The sequence below is a fragment of the Lineus longissimus genome, chromosome 3, assembly GCF_910592395.1.
Source record: "Lineus longissimus chromosome 3, tnLinLong1.2, whole genome shotgun sequence".
Lineage (NCBI taxonomy): Eukaryota > Metazoa > Nemertea > Pilidiophora > Heteronemertea > Lineidae > Lineus > Lineus longissimus.
Window position 1 is genome coordinate 16,268,012 of NC_088310.1, and position 20,222 is coordinate 16,288,233.

Sequence of the window (20,222 nt, forward strand, 5' to 3'; positions counted from 1 at the left end):
AAAGGGGGACTATAGGTAGGAGCAGAGGGGCTAATTTGGCCATCTTCAGGTGACTAATATACAAAGTAAGGGCCCTGGGTCATGTCAGATTCAGCACTTAAAATGTATTCTTCGCACAAGCGTGAATCATTTTGACATACTGTGAGATGTGAGAGACCCCTATTGACGAAAAGTAGGCGTCTAGATAAAGCTGTGGTAAACAAACAACTAAGTGAGCAGTGCCAACGGTGTGTGTGGCCTTTTATTGCAACACTGTCCTGATTACAGCGGCGTTTGACTAATGGTGGTTCCCGCTATAAAAAACTGCCAAGTGATCATCAAGTCAATGGAAAGTTTTCAATAATGCTGACTAATCCTGGGGCTGAGATTTCCAGTGGAAATCCCATGATGAAATCCTTCAGTATAAACCAGAGAAAATGCCTACTTAGCTCTTTTCGAAATATGTAGTCTTGATGGGAACATCTCGAGTAACCACTCAGCACTAACATTTAGTCCATACAGTTGGTGTAGGGCAGATCAGCATGGCATTTTTGAAGACGGTGGTATTGACTGCATGTATTGTGACTTCTCTTGGTATGCATGGTAAGCCGGTATTTGATATTGATTTTGATAGGCTGTTATATCAGGCCATATGAATAACAGTATCAGTGATATTGCCACTAGAAAAATTTCATGAGGTCGTCCTTTTAAATGAATTATACATTTCATGTAAGATCAGTTTCTCCACGATGATTCAAGGAATCTTTGAGTTTCACCGAGTCTATCATAGATTTTTGAAAAATGGAGTTCATTACGACTGGTCGAAAGCTTCTCTTAGATGCGTTTGCATCAAGGAGTTGGCAGGAGGGTGGGAGCCTTAGGAGTGCAAACGGAGGAGAAAACACCTTTGTAAAGAGTTCAGCTCCAAAGGGGGCACTTTCACTGGGGGCAATTTTACAGGGGGTTATTTTACTGGGGGCAATTTTCTGGGGGGGGGGATTGTCGGGGGCAATTGACCGGAAGGAATTTTCCTAGAACCATGAAAAACATATTTACATTGGGCATGGCCAGGGAGGACATCTACATCCAGACGAAAACATCATGAGAAACCTTGATTTCAAATTTACCACTTCAATGTCTACTTTTTCAAATGCAAAACATGTGACACTGCCAAATATTTCCACAAGATTTCCCCTCAAATGTCAGGTCGTCACAATTTGATGTTGGGATACCCTAACCTAAGAGCAAAGAGCCAAGAGCCACGATCACCTTTTTTTTACAGTACAGATAGGCGTACGCACTTGTCTATCACTGCGCCATCTACGGTCCTACTAGTCAATGTTATATCCAATACGCGATAGCAGGTTATGTGATCTTTGAGATTTCACGGGATATGAAATTGTAAACAAACGCACGGGCACATGACTATGGTTTTTCCCAGTGATTTGAAAAGGGATTCTTAGAGGAAGGAGCTGAGAGGAAGGAGGGGAGGGAGGGCCATTTTGTGGCACAGCCTTAGTCTAGGTGGCCCTCCTTGAGGAAGAACGATGTTTTCAGCAAGGAGCCATGAAGTCAGTGGTTCTGGCACTGGAATGAAGGAGTCGTCTAGATCAGGGATGGTGGAACTAGCCAGTGTCCAAAAAAATTAACACCCTAAGGCTGGGTTCACATAGAACTATACGGTATTCGGTAAACGCTATTCGATATACGCTATTCGGTATTCGCTATACGCTATGCGGGCACGGCGAGTCACATAGGGTAGCATGCGTGCGGTATTCCGTCTTTTGGCGCCGATCAGATGGACAGTTCAGACGAAGAAGATTTGGCTCTTCTCCTCTTAGCCAAGGATGAAGATGACCAGGCACAAAGACCAAAGAAAGAAAGAAGTTCGCTATATGCTAATTAAAAGAATCATTTAGTTGATTAGTAATAAAACATGTAATGAAGGCCTGTACTTAGAAATTGCAATAAAATGAGTAATGAAATGGCCAGGGCCATTGTGCTCACCTCATGTGGAGGAAAGATGGATAAAGAGCATGGTATTGTGTCATGTAGTGTTAGGTTTGATGTAGGTCCAAGCAATTACAATTTCCCCAAAATGGCCAATTTACATAACATTCGACCTCTGTGACCTTGAAAAGTAGGTCAAATCAAAGAAGACCCGGGTGACACATTGAATGGTTGTTAGAATTAGATGTACCTATGATATAAAATTGGTGCCAATCGGGCAAGTCATTACTAGGAATAATGGCATTTTGAAGAATTAAGGATTTGGCCCCCTCCCTGGAGGCCAAACGGCAAATCAGATCGCACCAAACTTCGGTACCTGAGATCACCTGACCAAGGGGTACATGTGTACTTAATTTGTGATCAATAGTCATTGCAGTTAAGAAACGTGCCATAGTTACGGCCTGACGGCGAATTTACGCCATTTGACCTCTGTGACCTTGACAAGAAGGTCAAATTAAAAACCTGTGTGACATATACTGTATGGTGGTTAGATGTAACCATGATATCAAATTGGTGGCAATCGGGCAAGAAGTTAAGGAATAATCACATTTTTAAGGTTTTTGGATTTTGCCCCCTGGTGGTCAAGTGGTGAATCATATTGGACCAAACTTCGGTCCCTGAGATCACCTGACTAAGGGGTAAATGTGTACCAAATTTGGTATCAATAGTCATTGCAGTTTAGAAACGTGCCATCGTTACATCCTAACGGCCAATTTACACCATTTGACCTCTGTGACCTTGAAAAGGAGGTCAAATCAAAAACCCGGAGGATATATGATGCACCTTTGCTAGAAGTACCTACCATATTTTTTTCAAAATTTCCCGACTACTATTAAGGGAGATATTGCATATTTTCACTTTTAACATTTGGCCCCCTGGTGGCCAAACCATGAAACGAATCGGACCGAAACTTGGTCTCCAAGGTGTCATTACATAAGGGTACATGTGTACCAAGTTTCAACTCAATAGCTCTGACAGTTACGAAACGTGCCCTGCTAACGGACGACGGACGACGACGGACGACGACGACGACGACGACGACGACGACGACGACGACGACGACGACGGACGACGGACGCCACGGTATGGGATAAGCTCACCTCTGCTAAGAGGTGAGCTAAAAATGAGTACTATTGTTTCTAACTTATCCTATAGTATGCAATAAATCCTTTAATAATTGTGATAGATAACATTAAAATGCGTGTTCTTACCAATTCCTCTGGTCACTTCTGAACAGGGTGGTATACGCTGCACGAAAATCGAACGCGCACGATTCCCACTATACTATACTAAATGCAGGTATACGACCTTTTCGAATAGTGCCCTCTTATGTGACCCAGTATTGTGAAATTTACTTGTTCGATTTCAGGTACCCGCGTGCCCTGGCAAAATGTGCACCGAATACCCAAATAGTATAGTTCTATGTGAACCCAGCCTTAGAGTCACTTTAAAAACTTGATTTTTGTCTGGCACCGTGTCGCCGTAAAAACTCGTGATCAGGATTGTCCTTGAAGGTGGCCTTATATAATCAGTGTCAGGTTATGCCATTGGGACTGGAAAGATTTTGGGAAATGAATTTCTATACAGGGTGTCCCAGAAAAAGAACAAATTCTGTGAAAAGGGGTTAATAATGCCAGAAGTAATCTGCTTTCCAATGATACCTTGATGACACACAGCTACTGCATCACTGAGCACCATTGTATCAAAAATGGTATGTTAGCCCCCTTTAACACCACCAATTTGGCATAGTGAGCCTGTACAGAGTGTATGAAGTGCAGACACAATGTACACCGTATTGTACAGACGGCATAACGATAGTACGATAAAAAATCCAGGCTGCAGACAACCCCTATCCAGGCGGCAATGTCTTACAAGGTCATAAACGGTTACAAAAAAACATTATTTATTTAGCACCTGTGGGCCTCAGGCTCCCAAAGATAATAATTATATTCATTTGCCTATATTTTCCCTTTGCTCATGGCTTTCCTGGTGACACTTGGCTCTTAAATAGAGTATTGGCTCTTAGCTCTTGGCTCTTGGCTCTTAGTTTAGGGTGTCCCTTGCATGTCTCCTGAATCAGTGACAGCTGACCTTGCATGTAGCCTGTGCCAATCAGACATTATGCGAGGGATGGCGTGTGTGTGAGGGGGGGGGATAATTCAACATCAGATACATGACATAAAATATACTGCTCTTCTTGAGCATTTTAAGTCAAGAATGATGGCACATTCTCCCACCGTGGTAGTGCCACACATGTACAGCATCTTTTTTTCTTGAGTGACGTCCGATGAATGTTGCTGGGGTGATGGTTTTTTTGTGAATGGAGCACCAACAGAAATACATAATATATTTCTTGAGTTTTCCACTGGTTTATTTGCCAAATAAATAAGCAACAATGTGGTAAATTGTGCACTGGTTAACCCTTTAGCTTCTGCAGTTCTACAAAAAAATTTCCAGCATCGCCCTGAAGATTTCCAGGTATTCCTATAGTGTATTATAGACTTTTGGCAAAAGAGATACAAAAAATTGAAAATGAAGTACTACACGTGACATTTATTTTGAAGCTAACAATCATTCCTACAATATGATATCATTAATTTTTCAATTTAACCCCCTGGTATCAACAGCATTAACCCTCTCAGCAATTTAGTTAAAATTCATATAAAGGCCCTGTAATAAACAATAGAATCATAAGAAGTTCCTACCTAATCAAAAAAATCCATAAAGATACCCTAATGTACAATAATCCAACCTAATATCGATCGAAAAACACAACCCGGCAGTCTCCTGTACATGGATACATGAATGGGGTCAGGAGGCTGACTGACGCCAACTCACTACAGCCCTGTATTACTTGGTAAAATGTACAGCAACCCACCTAGGAACGCATTTTATTATGAAGATTACACTCCAAGCGTCGCCCCTGTGGTGTTACTTTACTTCTCGGCCGCTTGGATATCGTAGGGCGGGAGTATTAAACACGGGCGGTATAGTGAGATCCGGCTTGGGCGGTATAGCGAGATCCGGCTTGGGCGGCTACGGGCGGTACAGGAGCAAAATAGTTATTCCAGTGCAATATCATATCCAAATCTTAAAACTCATTTTGTCTGCCTTCGCTGTTGGTTCTACATTTGAAATTTGAAATTGAAATTGAGTTTGCAATTTTTCAATTTGTGTATCTCACACTTTGACCCCACCCCGTCATGCCACAGAACATTCATGCCCCATTGGTGACAACGGGATCGCCGCTATTTCAGTAGACTCGGGGACTAAACATAAAAGCTTGGTAGTTAAAGGGGGACTACAAGCAGGAGCAGAGGGGTTAAATTTGCCAACTTCAGGTGACTTAGCAGGGGAACTGGGTATGTTACACGTGTTAGATTCCGCACTAAATATATTCCTCGCACAAGTGTGAAAATGTCAAGGTACTGTGAGATGGGAGAGACCCCTATTGGTTACTTTGTGTAACTTTATCTAGCCTACCTAGCACCTGCCTTTAGAGTCCCACAAGAAGCACAATAGTTGAGTATTCAACATCAATAATGCAGATCTTATTCCAAGTTCAGCATTCAATTTTATGGGTACTGGCTACCTCTACATCCAACAAGGTTATGATGTACTGACAAGAACAAGGGATCAAGCTAGTATTAAATGTGCTTTCGGGGTCATGAATCAGAATTCCAATGACCAAAACAGGACTCAATTCAAATAATTGAGTAGGCGAGTACGCCTACACATATCTGAGTCACCATCAGAGTAACGGATCCTAGAAGAGACTATACCTTTAATCCCTTGGACTAATTACGGAAAAGAAATAAGTACAGAAAAATCAAGTTGCCTTGACTGGGAACCTTTGGACTAATTATGATAACAATTGAATGTACATGCATCTGTGAGATTAGCTAAATATGAGGACGAGACCATCTTAAGGAATTTTCATGTGATTGGGAGAGTCTTTCAACCTCTACCACCTGCCCGACTGAATTCGTCAATTCAAGAACCGGTTTTGGTTTCGAAAAAAACACCCCCTGTCACATATTTTCCATTACAAGGATGCTTTACACATGCTGACTGTCGTAGTGCAGTTATTATATATGCCAATATACTGTAATTAGAATTTTATAGAATTGATAGTATCTATATACCTGTGTTCACACAACGGCAATGTTTAAATTTACTTTCACTATGTATTTACACAGTTGCAAATTTTTCATTTACAAATATAAATTTTTTTAACAAATGACGTAGGTATTAGGAAATAAAACGGAAATGACTGGGCGAAAAAATGAATAAGTTACAACATAAATGGCATTGAGGTCAAGATGACACCCACACACTCATTTCTTTTATGGTGCTCTTCAATGTCACAATCGTAAGTCAAAGGTATTTCAATGTGGAATTTTTACAGGTGATTCCCCATCAATTTTCCAGTTCGGGTAGTTGGGTTTTCACTATTCAAGTATCACAATCACACAATTAACCATCACTTACACTTGTTTACACTAATTAGGTAAAGGATCAAACATGCCGGATGTTAGTAAGTACTTGTGATTTTAAGTGATTAAATTGATTAGTGATTTAAATTATGTGCCTTTCATTCACAAATTTTACACATGTAGCTGAAAGTTGTTTTCTTGGAAACATCAGGGTTTCGTCCTCTTAAAAATTCCCTCTGCACTTACATGCGAAGGAGTTCTCCACAAAGGTGTACTCCTCCTGAGCAGACTATGCAGCCATGCACAATCACCAGAGTGCCAACAGACAGTTAATCATCCATGTTATCATCAACCCCATTTAAACATGGCAAGTTTATAAGTCTCTACTTTGATTTTCACCGAACCAACAGTGTCCCTATACTCTGCTCTTTCTTACAGTGGACTCAGATTGTCTGAAAGGTCAATTCTACAGTGAAGGAACAGGGAAATGTGCAGACTGCAGCACACATGCCACAGTATGTGACAAATTCCCCACCAAATGTCCAAGGCAATGTAAGTATAAAGACCCCTGGTTGTCCTACAAATGCAGTGTTTACACTCAATCCGAATTGAAATCGTTTTTCCGTGGAGAGCTCTCCGGAATATGACGAATTGGTTAAACCGGTTTCAAAATGGTCGCATCACACTGGAACGAATGCGCATTGAAACCTGTTTAAAATACGCCACACTCGATACGCACTAACGCAGCGCCATCTATGAATATATCAATTAACCAGTTTCCGCGGTCAAAGGTCACATTGCTTGCCATATTTTCAAAGTTAAATTGATACGAATTCTGATGAAAAATGATGAATTTGACAGATTTTTGACGGTGGTAGTGATTGGAATATTGACAAAAATGTTTGACGCAGGATGGAATGGAAGAGGAAGTTACGCTGCGCACAAGTGCAATGCGAACACAATTCTTTATCATTGTTTATCAAAATACCTATCAAGCGCGCGACACTAAAATTTCAATACGGTTTCTTTGATGCGGCTTAACTGCATGATCTGCAATCGATTCGGTTTAAGAATCGTGTTGAATAAAGCGGATTGAAAACGGTATGAACAGAATTGAATGTGGCACCTCCTTTTAAAGCGCAATCAATTCGTATCAAGGCTGCTTTTAGTTGAAACCAAAGTGTTAGTTAACGCTGTGGTGGTATAATGACCAGGATGCTGGGAAAAATGACAGGGGAACAAGGAACCCAACTTTCGAAAAGCAAACTTTCTACGAGCAATACATGCAATATGCCCATACCGAGCATCAGCCAGTATCAAAGAAATTGATGCATCATCAAGTCATACATGAGTTGCAGGCCCTATAATTGTCCACATGTTCATCAGGCCTGGTCTAGCTTGATCTTCACTGGACTAAACAGGAAATGAGAAGGTTCATATTCGAAACGTTGGTCGTGTGAAATGCCCTTTAATTGTGGTTAAGTCATCCTACCACAGCATGCCTTTGTATTGTTCCAAAGCCCTGCTATAGGTGATGGGTGAAATGCCCAACCTGCCAGTTTGGTGATGTGCAATTCATGCCCTTTAAACCTGAATGCCAATGACAACCTACCTGATTTTGACTTGCGATTCTCTATCATACCAGTACAAGAACACAGATTTTGGCCGTTTCTATTTTTAAATTTGACCTCTGCGGTATGCTGGTCAGGGCCACACTTGTCATACCCAAAAGTGTTAAAAAATATTGACTGTACAGTGTGCAGTCTTGAAATTTCCTTGTAACTTTACCTTACTAGCGCCATCAAGATGGCAAAAACAAGACAAAAGTAAAATTCTGGTGACATGACATAAAACTACAACCTAAAGGAAATTAGGGCACCACACTCTGAAAAACGAATTGGGGGCCACACCCTACACAGATGATGTCAAAAAATTAGACCAATAAGTAAAAAAATACTGTTTGTTGTCAAAGGACCTGTATCCAACTTTCACACTTGCAGGTTTACAATTCTTCCTTGAGAATGCTCAGGACACGATTGAGTCCCTGCAGACCGGGATTCAGTCCCGAGAGACCAGGATTCAGTCCCAGCAGAAACGATTTGATGCGATAACTGGATGGGAGTTCAACAACTGTGGCATCGTTTTAATCTGCATCATTGCTGTTGGCTTTGTCATTGTGGTATTGCTGATCATAACCATCAAGCGACTAAAAGGTAGGCTAGGAGAAAACTCAAGGAAAACATCAACATTGTCTTCTAAATATGTACAGTGCTGAAAAATAGCATATGGCGTAAATATGGCCACTACTGTACATAGTCCAGCAATAGAGCTGCCCCATCACAGCATAAGAAATAAAAATTAAGTCTCATTGACCATGGGTAGATGTCCGCTGAATTCCGTAGTAGCTTATCACAAAAAACTTTCATAGTGGCCTTCCAGTTTTAGGTTTTAAATCACCAATATGAAGATATTCAGATTGTATCAACTGAAACATGTTTCAGGGGCAAAGAAAAAACAAGCAGACCTTGAAATGGGAAATCAGGAAGAGGAACTACCGCTAGTTCCACCAAACTGCCCCACTCCGTCTCAGGATGTCACTTCTACTACTCAAGGTGCACGAATCGCAGAGAAAATAACAGAAGAAGAAGGTACACAAACCCCAGAGAAAACAACGGAAGAAAAAGAAACTCAAGTGGACAAGCTGCCCACTGAGGAAATTGGTCACCAAGTTGAAGATGAAGAAACTGGTCAAAAGGTACAGTCGCCAGAACCAGAACCAACATCAGGATTAGAAGACCAAGACCTGGACGATGACGCTCAAACCGCAGTGAAGACACCCTTTACTGACGAAAACGATGAGGCTAAGGATGAACTCGTTGAGGTATCCAGTGAAGTTAATCCGAAGGTTGCTTTGAGTGACCACCACTTTGACAACTTGAACACTGCTCAAGGAGGAGAAGAGGTGTCCCTTGGTGCAACTGGTGGCTCAGATTAATGGTGTACCCCTTTAAAGAGTTTGCTGCTGAGGCATTTTAACCCTTTCTACCCATTCATTTCTAAGAAATGAAACACTCCTGCTGATGAAACTATCCCATGTAATAGACTCGACCTTCAGACCAATGAAACATATTCGTTTCCAACCATCTTTAACTTCCAACTCATATTTAATTATATATAATTATTCTGAACAATATTTGGTGACCATATTTTCTGTTGACTGAACAAATTTGAGGCATATGAGATCAAATCAATCAAAATTGACACCTGTCACAGCAAAACCAGGCGCGTGTTGCACAGATCAGCCTCAATGGCATGGCAGGTAGGAGACAATAGAAGAAATTTATATACTCAGATGTCACAGAAGGCAGACAATCCAGTCAAATGAACAAACAGTCCTTCTCATCCTACCTAGCTTAGAACATGTAGCAGGATATTTTTGTCACAATGGAAACGAATCATTGATTGGTCTTGAGGTTGAAATATAGTTTACTATGTCTGAGACATTCTTAATTCCCAGTACTTCATTGCACTTCACCAAAATAGTGGTGAAGTACTTACAGTTCAAGAGTTGGTAGATTGTGAAGTCAATGGCCCCACAGTGTAATTGCAAATTTAAATTTCATACCAATTTCTTATGCTGCTATGAACTTAATATGCCTGGTCCACGCAACCATGGTAATATTTTCCGTTTACAGGTGATAGGGTGGGGGGGGGGGGGGGGGTTCAACTCACAGTGAGCCAGAAACCTTAAGCCTATGGTCCAAAACAGTTTTTCCTTCATGAATAACTGCTGTAACTCTGCCCCCCTATAGCAAAATTTTTTTTTCTTTTCCTGAAAAAAATAATACATATTGCTTTTAGTAAAATATATATTTGCTCCTCATAAACTCATGCACATGTACATTTTCTTGTTCTCATGACTCATTACTCATTGATGAATGAAATATTAATAAGGAAATCACCATGCCTATATATACATACTCTTTAATCTTAGATTCTGAAATGGGGGAAAAACTAAAGATGGTTATGTAAAAATATTTTCGTGACATCCCCCATCTAGGTGCCTCTACTTTATGACAGTGCCACCACACTTGAAGGAATATTTTTGGTACGAGTCTATTAGCTTTTTCGCTACCGCAGGGTTTTTGAAGTGTACCCCTGGCCCGCACCCGGTATAGACCGAGCAGCCTGGATCCTAACTTGGCTTGGGAAAAGGTTCATGGCATTACCCAACGACGACGAGGTGTGCATTGAGTTGAGTGCAGTGCTGCCATCTGTTTTTTTTAGGTGTGACCGACCAAAATGTTATAGGGACTGTGGTTGAATGATAGAACTTGGGTGAAATTTAGCAGTACGCATTATTATGGACCAGTGGTGCGTAGTGCACAGACCTGGTATGTACTGGGTGCGGTAGCGAAGAGGCCAGTTCCCCAAACTTTATATACTCTAGTTTCACAGGCATAACATCCACTGTAGTAAGCCAGTGTATGTATACATTTTGGTAGGTCCACGACAGGTGATTGACCAGCAGCCTCAATGGCAATAGTGGCTTGAATAGAAGGTCTAAAAATCATCCCATTATGGGCCTAGAAATGTGCACTATGTATAGATCTGGCTGGATGAGAAAAGTGAAGTGAGAAGCTAGTATGCACTATCTCCTCCAGATACAAAATGACACAATTTGTCTAACTTTGGAAGGCGTGATGCGTTTTTATGATTTATTACATGTCTATTCAAAAATCGATTAGGGGCACAGAGGCCTAAATGTTCAACTTTCATCACTGAAAAAATGTACCAATTTGTCGAAAATGTAGGCAACAATTGACTTTTTAGCTGTTGTCCTGGAACAAACACCCTGTCTTTTTGAATCTTTACTATGAGGCCACCAAAGAAAATGTCTGGTATTTAGCCAGGGGTAACCCCACCTGGCATTTATGCTCAACGCAATCATTTGTATATCTTTTTATACAGCTTGCACATTTAAAGAGCATTGTATTGTGTTGTGTTGTATTAGAAAGCATTGTATTACACGTAAATACGTGAATTTTATGTACGATAGCATCTACTTTAAACCCGGAAAGATTTGCGACCCTCTTATTTCACAGCTTTGTAAAATTACAGCTTTTGCTTACTTTTGATTTAGCATTTTGAAAATAACCTTGTACGATAGTTTCGATTAGATTTTCTTTTCCCCCGACATATATTTCAGAAATTTTCTGTAAATGCAGAAAACGCCAAAATATTTCCGGGTTGACAGTGTTTAACGGTTGGAAAACATTTCTTGTTGTATAAACCCTTGCAGTACGTCTGATACGGGAGCCGTATCACAAAACACCATCGCTTTTTTCGTGTGGCACAGCTCCCGTGGCATGCAGTTAACTGGAAATTACTATATATATTCAGTGCTTCCATCTACAAACTGTTTTTAGAACTAAATCTCTCTTCTGTAGCAACTGAATGAGACCGGCCTCGTGTTCTATACAATAGGTTTACATACAGTACCCTTTCAAAAAAAGGTCAAAAATTAGCCTAAAATAGGCTCAGCATGTGGCTGCAAAAGCATTGAGTACTGAAAGGGTTAAGTAGCAGTTTTGTGAAAGTGTCGCGCAGCAAGTGAAATGGAAATATTCGATGACTTTCATCGCAAAACTATTAGATACATCCATTCTTGCCATTTTGAGCAAAAGGGCCTCCAAGTTTGGAATTAACAGCAAACACATTGGATTGGAAAGATTTGGATATTATTGATCATAAAAGTTTAACTGTTGGCCCGAATGCCATAAAACTTTGTCCTAAGGTCATTATGGACAATGCCATGATAATGTTGGATATGGTGCATATTTTGTTTTGCTATGCAACTCTTCATTTCTTTTGCGGTACAGAAAATTGTTATTTGTTGTTAGTCAGGGTGTAATTTTCAGTAGCAAAATTGCCTATTTTATAACATGGGTATTGTGTAGGGCCTAGCCATTCAAGAAATGTATGTAGCAAATAAACTGTAGTGACCATAATTCCATACCAGATATAATGGATATTTATTTTTGTGGTGTCTTTCTGCAAAAGGTAAGAAGTTGGAGGAGGAACTCAGACTGAATGGCCAATAAAGGCACCACATATTTTAGTTGCTGCAATCTGCATTGCACCCACGACAAGAGAACGATTGTCATCCTTGTGATTGGAATGCGACTGCTGATTGGTTTTAAAATCTGCAATCATGTTGTCATGGGTCCGCCCCAGTGGCAGTGACTAAAAAAGATGTGAATTGTTGTTGTGTAGACAAGAATACAACCAAGAATACCAAGTTTTAGCAAATTTGCATGCATGATATAACTGCAGCATTGCCATTGTGTATATACATCGCTGCTTTCTTCAGCCACCAGAGAATGGTGTACCCTTAAAGGCCTACGCCGTTCGTTAAAAATTTTCAATTTGTAATTGAATTTAAAAATGTCCAATTGAAGAAATACGTACTAAATATAAATTTCAACATTGTGTAGACTAATATACAAATACTATAAATACCATGTTTAAACAAATTTGTATTCATAATAACTGAACTACGGCATCGTGTATTTGTGTATTTCATTTAACTGGACCACCAGTAATTACGAATGGCGTACCCCTTTGAAAGTGAAATTAAAGTTAAGATAGTGATTAGGTCTCCTTGCTTAACAACCGCACCGGCTACAAGTTGAACAAAATCAATCTAGCCTAATAGAATACGTGTCGATTTCCTACCTTGATATTTTTCCTGTTGAGAGTAAATCCCAATATTAACGTCTCATAATCCAACTTGAACAAGAATATTATTCAAAAGTTCTGAAAAGATAAAAAAAATGTGTGGTTATTTTAGCATGATTCTAGTTCTGTTGTCATCGTTTTGTAGAATCTTCAATAATGCTCCTTCCTGTTAGTCCTTGTGCTGATGATACTTGGCACTATCATTCACACATTTGATTTAGAAGGTCCTGCCACAGTATTACAAAGGGTCAGAAGAGAAATGGAAAGAACATTTCTAGAATATTTCATATTTTTTCTGAAAGTGATGAAAACGCCTAAATTGTGCTAAATTGCCCAATATGAGTCACAGCTCTTACATTGTCACTGTTTATCATAATAATTTGGATTTGAGCAATATTAGTCATTATCATCATAATGGCTTGCCACATGTAAATGCTAAAATGGGTGAAACTAAACTTACCCTGTTAATTTGCCAAGACTATTCACTTTCGTTTTTGGGATATAGCTGGCCTATCATCTGCATATTGCACATATCAATCTTCAGCTGCCTTAGCTTCATAGGAAAGGTAGAATGTACCTTTTGCATTCCATGTAATATTGCAAAGCACATTCAGTAAGGGTTGATTCAAGCTTATTTTTAGAAGAAATTGAATCACCATCCATACAGGTAACAGACCAGACGCCATCATGTTTAGACTGGCTCCAGGGTATTTGCATACCAATTAACACTGTCTGGGGGTCAAACACTGATTAACATATCTAGAAATTGATGATAACCTGTTTTCTTTAGATGCAGGTTCAAAGATGGCAACATGCGAAAGAGTTTTTGATGCACCATCCACGACTTATAAAAAGTGATGAATGCATTATCACTGGGTTGGTTCAATATACCTGGCACTTGCTTGACAATAAATAGGCCTAAACCTGTTTGGGCAAGTGAGGTTTTTGTGAAAATTGGATCAAACCAAAAGTCTTTTACTCAGTTCCATGGGTGCCACTATTTTGGCTAGAACCTGAAATTTAAAAGCAATCAAAACTCCTTGGCATTCACTTCGTTTTGAAGGAGTTCTAATTGCTTTAGCATTTCGAGTTCTAGCCAAAATATTGGTACGCATCATTTTCAACTTACCTGCTTCCTGCAGAGCCTATTGCCCCCAACAGAAATCTATAGTTGTCAGTGGAAAACAAATTCGTAAACCCACTGGCAGTTGACATTGGTAACCGGAAAAACGCCGACCGACCGACCAACCGACCGACCTACTCGCCGACTCTGACAACCTCACTTACGGCATCCCATTCGCGCCTCATAGCCCGGTAACCGGAAAAACGCCGACCGACTATGGCTGGCGGGAGTGGACAAATATCTGAATTAAGGGTCGGGATAAATCAGATTTATACCACGACTATATTCATAATAGTAGACAGCCAATCAGACCCCCGCATTTCATGAATTATGGTGACCATTAAATCTGAATTATACCACGACATAAATGAATCAACCCACGACTATAATCGTTTTAGACCCACGACTATATTCGTAATAGCAGACAGCCAATCAGAGAGCCGAATTTATTGACGGAAGTGCGATTTATGGACGCCGGAAGTGCGATATATGGACGCCGGAAGTGCGATATATGGACGCCGGAAGTGCTATTTATGGACGCCGGATGTTAGAATGTTAGATTTAATGGTCACCCTAATTCATGAAATGCGGGGTTCTGATTGGCTGTCTGCTATTACGAATATAGTCGTGGGTCTAAAACGATTATAGTCGTGGGTTGATGCATTTATGTCGTGGTATAATTCAGATTTAATGGTCACCATAATTCATGAAATGCGGGGGTCTGATTGGCTGTCTACTATTATGAATATAGTCGTGGTATAAATCTGATTTATCCCGACCCTTAATTCAGATATTTGTCCACTCCCGCCAGCCATAACCGACCGACCTGCCAACGTACCGTCATAGTGCAGTATCCCTTTCGCTTCTCTATAGCACGTGTCTGTGTAGTGCCCAGCGCAATGGACGTGATGGAGTCCGACGTGACCTGACAGCAGCATCTCCAGTCAATTATACCGGGAAAACGAGTTCACGCGGTAAGGAACTGATAACGATACTCTAAAGATATGCTTTGTCTACATGGTCGGTGGATATAAAAACATGATTTGGGCCTAATCTATGCGCTGTAGTTTTTCTGCTCGAGTGTCTCGACCGATGCAATCAATGCATGAACTGCAACGCGCAACATGCATTTGTTGTCATTTGACCAGCGCACGTGCGCTTGTTTACAATTTCATTTCACGTGACCTGCTATCGTGGATTGGATATATCACATTGACTTATGAGACCTGTGACTCAACTACGAAACTCCTTGGGTTGGTAGGTCGGAAGGTCGGTCGGTCAGTCGGTCGGTCGGTCGGTCGGCGTTTTTCCGGTTACCGTTGAGGTTCTCGAAATTCAGATTCATCGAATCACAACAACACAGTATCTAAGCTGCTTGGTAGGGATTCCCCACCAAGCACATGAATGATGTGAATGGAAAAGAAAACCCGCATTATTTCCAGGAAGCGATTCAACGAATCAATGTGAGGAACCAGACATTTGTCACATTGCCAGAAGGCAATGGCTGATATGAATAAAGTCTAGCAAATGCTTTTACTTCAATTTTGTACAGAAAGGCCCAGTGTAAATGAACATGGAGTTTTAAATAAAAGCATTTGCTCGTCTTTATTCATATCACCCAATGTCTTGTCAGTCTCAATACTGCATGAATTCAAGACCATGCACAGAAGTATTTTTTGGGTGGCATGTGTCATTTTTATGGAAACAACCACCAAAGTAAACTGTAACTAAGCATTTTTAAAATTGGCCATCTTCAGGAGACTATAGTGTCCAGAGTAGGGTACTTGGTAAGGTTTGATTTAGCACTATATAAATATATTTCTAGTACGGGTGCAAGTGTGAATGGTTTCGACTTGAACCTCCCTTATAGCGGACACCTCTCTATTGAGAACAACCTCTCATTTAAGGACAACCTCTCTTTTAAGGACACTAGTTTTGGTCCCAAATTGGTTGTTTCATTCAATTTGACCTCTCTATAAATCAGGGCACCTCTCTATACAGGACAGGCTTTTTCACTCCCGAGAGGTTCTGTACTGCGAGATTGGAGAGACCCCTTTTGGCAACTTTGTCTAACTTTATCCTGCCTACCAAGTTGCTGCCTATACAGTCCCTTTAACAGTGCGGTGGCACAACAGCGGTGCTACACTTGTGGGGAATAATGGTCATGATAGTGGTGAGTGGGAACATTATCCTCTGCCTGGCCACCTGAATATCCCAACGCAGCCTAAATCCAAGTTTTAGCTACGGAATCTCTACGGATCCCTTCTCCTTCATGGACATTTTACATGCTTTTAACCCCTTACTGACCCACGATTCAGCGGCTTGTGCTAAGACCGGCGTAGAAGTTTAAAATGTCCTAGGATAAAATGTCTGGGAACAAAGGATTCTATTATGCGCTTCAATCTCTGAGCAATTGACGGTCAGGGTCTCTATAGAACCATATTGCAGAATACAATAGGGCCGGACACTTTTTCCAGGGGGGACACTTTTTACTTTTACACCGGCCTGGCCCTTTCCCACCACGACATGCACAAGTGAAGTGTGGCGCATCGCAGCCCAAGACTGACCTAAATTCTAAAATTGGCAGCACTTGCTCCCTGTCCAGTCCAATCCCTTAGTAACCAGCCTAAGACAATCATTCTACGAGAAACCAAAGTTCAGTTAACTTCAATTTATCTAAATTCAAATATCAATGTTTGGGAGAAAATGATGATATGATGAACTTACGTTTTGAACAACAGAATCGACCCAGCTGCAAGCGGGAAAGACAGTTGAATAACGCGTGACCCCAGTCCCAGAAGTAACCTAGATTCCCGGTAATCGGAGGTATTATTACTTTGATAAGGGAATCCCGCTACTCCGATGTTTTTTCCTTGCAGAGATCCAAGAATTCCCAGATTGATATTCCAGGGCGTAACCGTGGGGCGTAACCATGGGGCGTAACCGTGGGGCGTAACCCGTATCCATGGGGTATTCATCATTCTGATGAGCCAGCAATTTCTAGAGGACATACCATTAGATGATACAGCACGTGGCTGGTGTCCCAGTGACACCTACAGCAGGGGGTTCATAATTATAATTACAAATGTATATATAACATTTTTGTAAGAAGAGTAGTCTGCAGTCTGCAGTTGTCACGTGGTGACCGCTCGATCAAGTGTTGATGACGTCAAATGGCTTGCCATACATGTCCAATTATTAGGACTTTTCATGGGAGGACAACTTAAAATTAATCAAGCCAAACATCCCTTAATAAATGACACTGCTAGATGTCAAGCGCCAAGTACCCTGTTTTATCATCCATCTAGCCAAAGAGCCCTTCAAATGACAGAGCTGGATACCAAGCGCCACCTAGCAGGAAGTACCCATTAAGCCAAAGAGCCTGTTACATCATCCTTCCAGCCAAAGATCCCTTTAACTGACACAGGTGGATGACAAGCGCCACCTAGCGGGAAGTACCCTGTTATGTCAAGCGCCACCTAGCGAGTACCTTGTTACATCGTCCATCCAGCCAAAGATCCCTTTAACTGACACAAGTGGATGACAAGCGCCACATAGCAGGAAGACCTAGTTATATTCCAGATTTCCAGGTTTCCAACTTTCCAACTTTCCGGAAAGTACAGGCAACCGATATTAAGTGTCTCTTCTTATGATTAAATGACTTACTATTCTCTAGATAGTTAACATAATCATCGAATGCGATATCTCTCTTCACTACATTCTTTCCAATACCCTTTAATTTCTTTGATTCTGTTTCTTTAGTCGAGCCTTCCAGCTTCGCTCCTGACACTTTGTCAAGCTCTCCAGACGTAGACGCAAATTGATGAAAACCTGGGATTGGCCATGATACTCCTGGCTCTCTCACCATCTGTTACCAATTCAATTTCCATCCTGTTCCTTATGTTCTCACAGGTCTTTCCGTAGAAACCATTGTTCATCAGTTTAAAATAATCTTTCTTAAAATCATTCTTAGAATCCATCCTCCTTTTAGTGTTAAACTCAATGTAGGTCGCCAACCATTTTGACTGTTTAAAGCTGATCACAGAATGAACCCTCTTAAGTACCGTGCTTGAGGTAAAACTGTAGCATCCTGTAATGTTCTATGTAGTTGGTCTTATCCTTTTGTGGTTCTTTTCTCATCACCCAGTAACTCTAGTAAGGGCTGAGTTCATCATCTTCAATGAAGAGAGATTCAGGACAGAATGGAAAATTCCTTGACTTGAACTTCATGTTACTAGGATAACCCAAGTCTACCTCAAAGAAATAACCTACATCACTATCATTAGGTATCGACATAATCCATCTTAGATAGAGGTTATCATCATCTGTTGAATCAATATCTGTCATATTAAAACTACCATAAGGTTGAGATTCCATCATAGCCCAACCGTAAAGGTTGTTAGCATCAATGTAGAGTAGTTTGTGGTGATCATCAGCCTTAACATGTCTTGTTCCCATAATGAAATACCACCTCTTATTGCATTTTCAAATGTAAGTAAGATGTTAGTATCTGTCAGTAGTTCTAGGTTTATTCCTGTGTAGTTCAAACCAGCTTGCCATGTAAGACCCGGTGCCGAGTAACAGTGACATGGATCTATCTGAAAGTACATGTAGTTTAAATTTACTTCCCTGAACTTTTCAAATATATCAGCTAAAAGTAACACATCAGTTATAAGGTACAAGTCAATGAACTCACCGTGATTTCTTATGTTAAAATGACCCCATATGGATTAGCCTCCTCGTACGCTGAATCAGGTGCCATTTCGTTCTTTAATTCATCAAAGAACATAGTCTTATCTTGGTAGGTTACATTGTAACTTTCATGTGACGTGTAAAATGAATAAGTTACCGATCCCTTCTTCCTCAATAGTTTAAAATCATCATTAGAAGGGAAGTGATATCTCGTTATTTTGAAGTCATCATCTAACATTGATTTGGTTATGTTGTCTAAACTGGACTTTAGGAATCTGTACGAGTCTAAGAACCTGAAACAACCGAACTGAAATGAAATGTATTGTTCTGCTGTTTTGGCAAGTAACTTAATACACAGTACGAGTCCTGAAGAACATATTTATGTCAGTTATGTACATGAAATTACCCTTGAAATAAAGAATATCAATGACATCATCATCATCATAGTTCTTACCATTCCCGGACAGGTAAAGAGATTCTAGTTTTGCCTCGCGTATGTTTTTAGCAGCTTCGTTCTGTAACTTGAACACATTGATCTTAAGATTATTATCACTCTCGATTTTAACTCCGTACTGAGAGCTAGGCTCGATATTAATCTCATTTTCATACATCTTGTAGGGGTTAATTTCCGTTGCATTAAAACTTGTTTGCCCCTCACACGATGTGACTTTGTGGTATTTAGCAGCCAGTAGACTCCAGAGCAAACACTTCTGATCATTTCCCTGTTCCTGTGACATAACATTGATGACAGCTTTAGTGTTAAATGGTAATCTAATGTAATGACCACCTTTGCACTTCTTGTAAGAACATATTGTCATGTCACAGGACTCTATTATGTTAAGAGACAAGCCAGACCCTTGAAAGTACCTCTCTTCAATCTGTGTATCAATGTAGTTAAGCTGGTTGGTTACTGCATAGATTGCCTGATTCCTTGAAATTGTGCTTTCCATTGGAGACTGAATTCGGTGTGACATTGTCACCTTGCCGATTCAAGCTCTGCTCTGCAGCCGAAGGCCGATTGAACTTGGCGAATACTAATATGCTTATTTTGTGGTGGTAATCATTGAGTTGACAAAGGACCTCCTCTAACTTCTCTCTGTATTCATACACCTGTTTAGCTTCTCTGTCAATATTAACTCTAATAGTAACCATGGCTTACCAAACTCCTTTACTGCGTCAATTCCTTCCACTTTCTTTATGCCATCAAGCTCCTCGGTCTCAAAGGCAAGCTTCTTATCTAC

At 40.6% G+C, this 20,222-nt stretch overlaps 1 protein-coding gene and 1 long non-coding RNA gene across 5 annotated transcripts in view; one reads left to right on the plus strand and one right to left on the minus strand.

Moving 5' to 3' along the window:
* LOC135484036 (uncharacterized) overlaps positions 1–14,498 on the minus strand; it is a 30,835-nt gene extending 16,337 nt beyond the window's left edge. The window contains exons 1-2 of one of the 2 annotated variants that reach the window (XR_010446414.1): positions 14,296–14,498; positions 13,164–13,244 (exon numbers count right to left, since the gene is read on the minus strand). This is a non-coding gene — a long non-coding RNA (uncharacterized LOC135484036). Of the gene's footprint in view, positions 1–13,163; positions 13,245–13,626; positions 14,016–14,295 lie in introns of those variants that run through there. The other variant, XR_010446415.1, reaches the window with a different exon arrangement.
* On the plus strand, positions 448–10,120 carry LOC135484983 (uncharacterized). 3 transcript variants are annotated; one of them, XM_064766705.1, is made up of 4 exons: positions 448–582; positions 6,864–6,977; positions 8,426–8,638; positions 8,927–10,120. In XM_064766705.1, the coding sequence occupies exons 1-4, from the start codon at positions 522–524 to the stop codon at positions 9,418–9,420; spliced, it is 882 nt and encodes a 293-aa protein (XP_064622775.1). In that variant the 5' UTR covers positions 448–521; the 3' UTR covers positions 9,421–10,120. The 3 variants fall into 3 exon arrangements, with proteins under 3 accessions (XP_064622775.1, XP_064622776.1, XP_064622777.1); XM_064766706.1 differs by having other exon boundaries at positions 448–573; XM_064766707.1 differs by lacking the exon at positions 448–582 and adding an exon at positions 6,465–6,526.
* Positions 14,499–20,222: the final 5,724 nt, after the last annotated feature.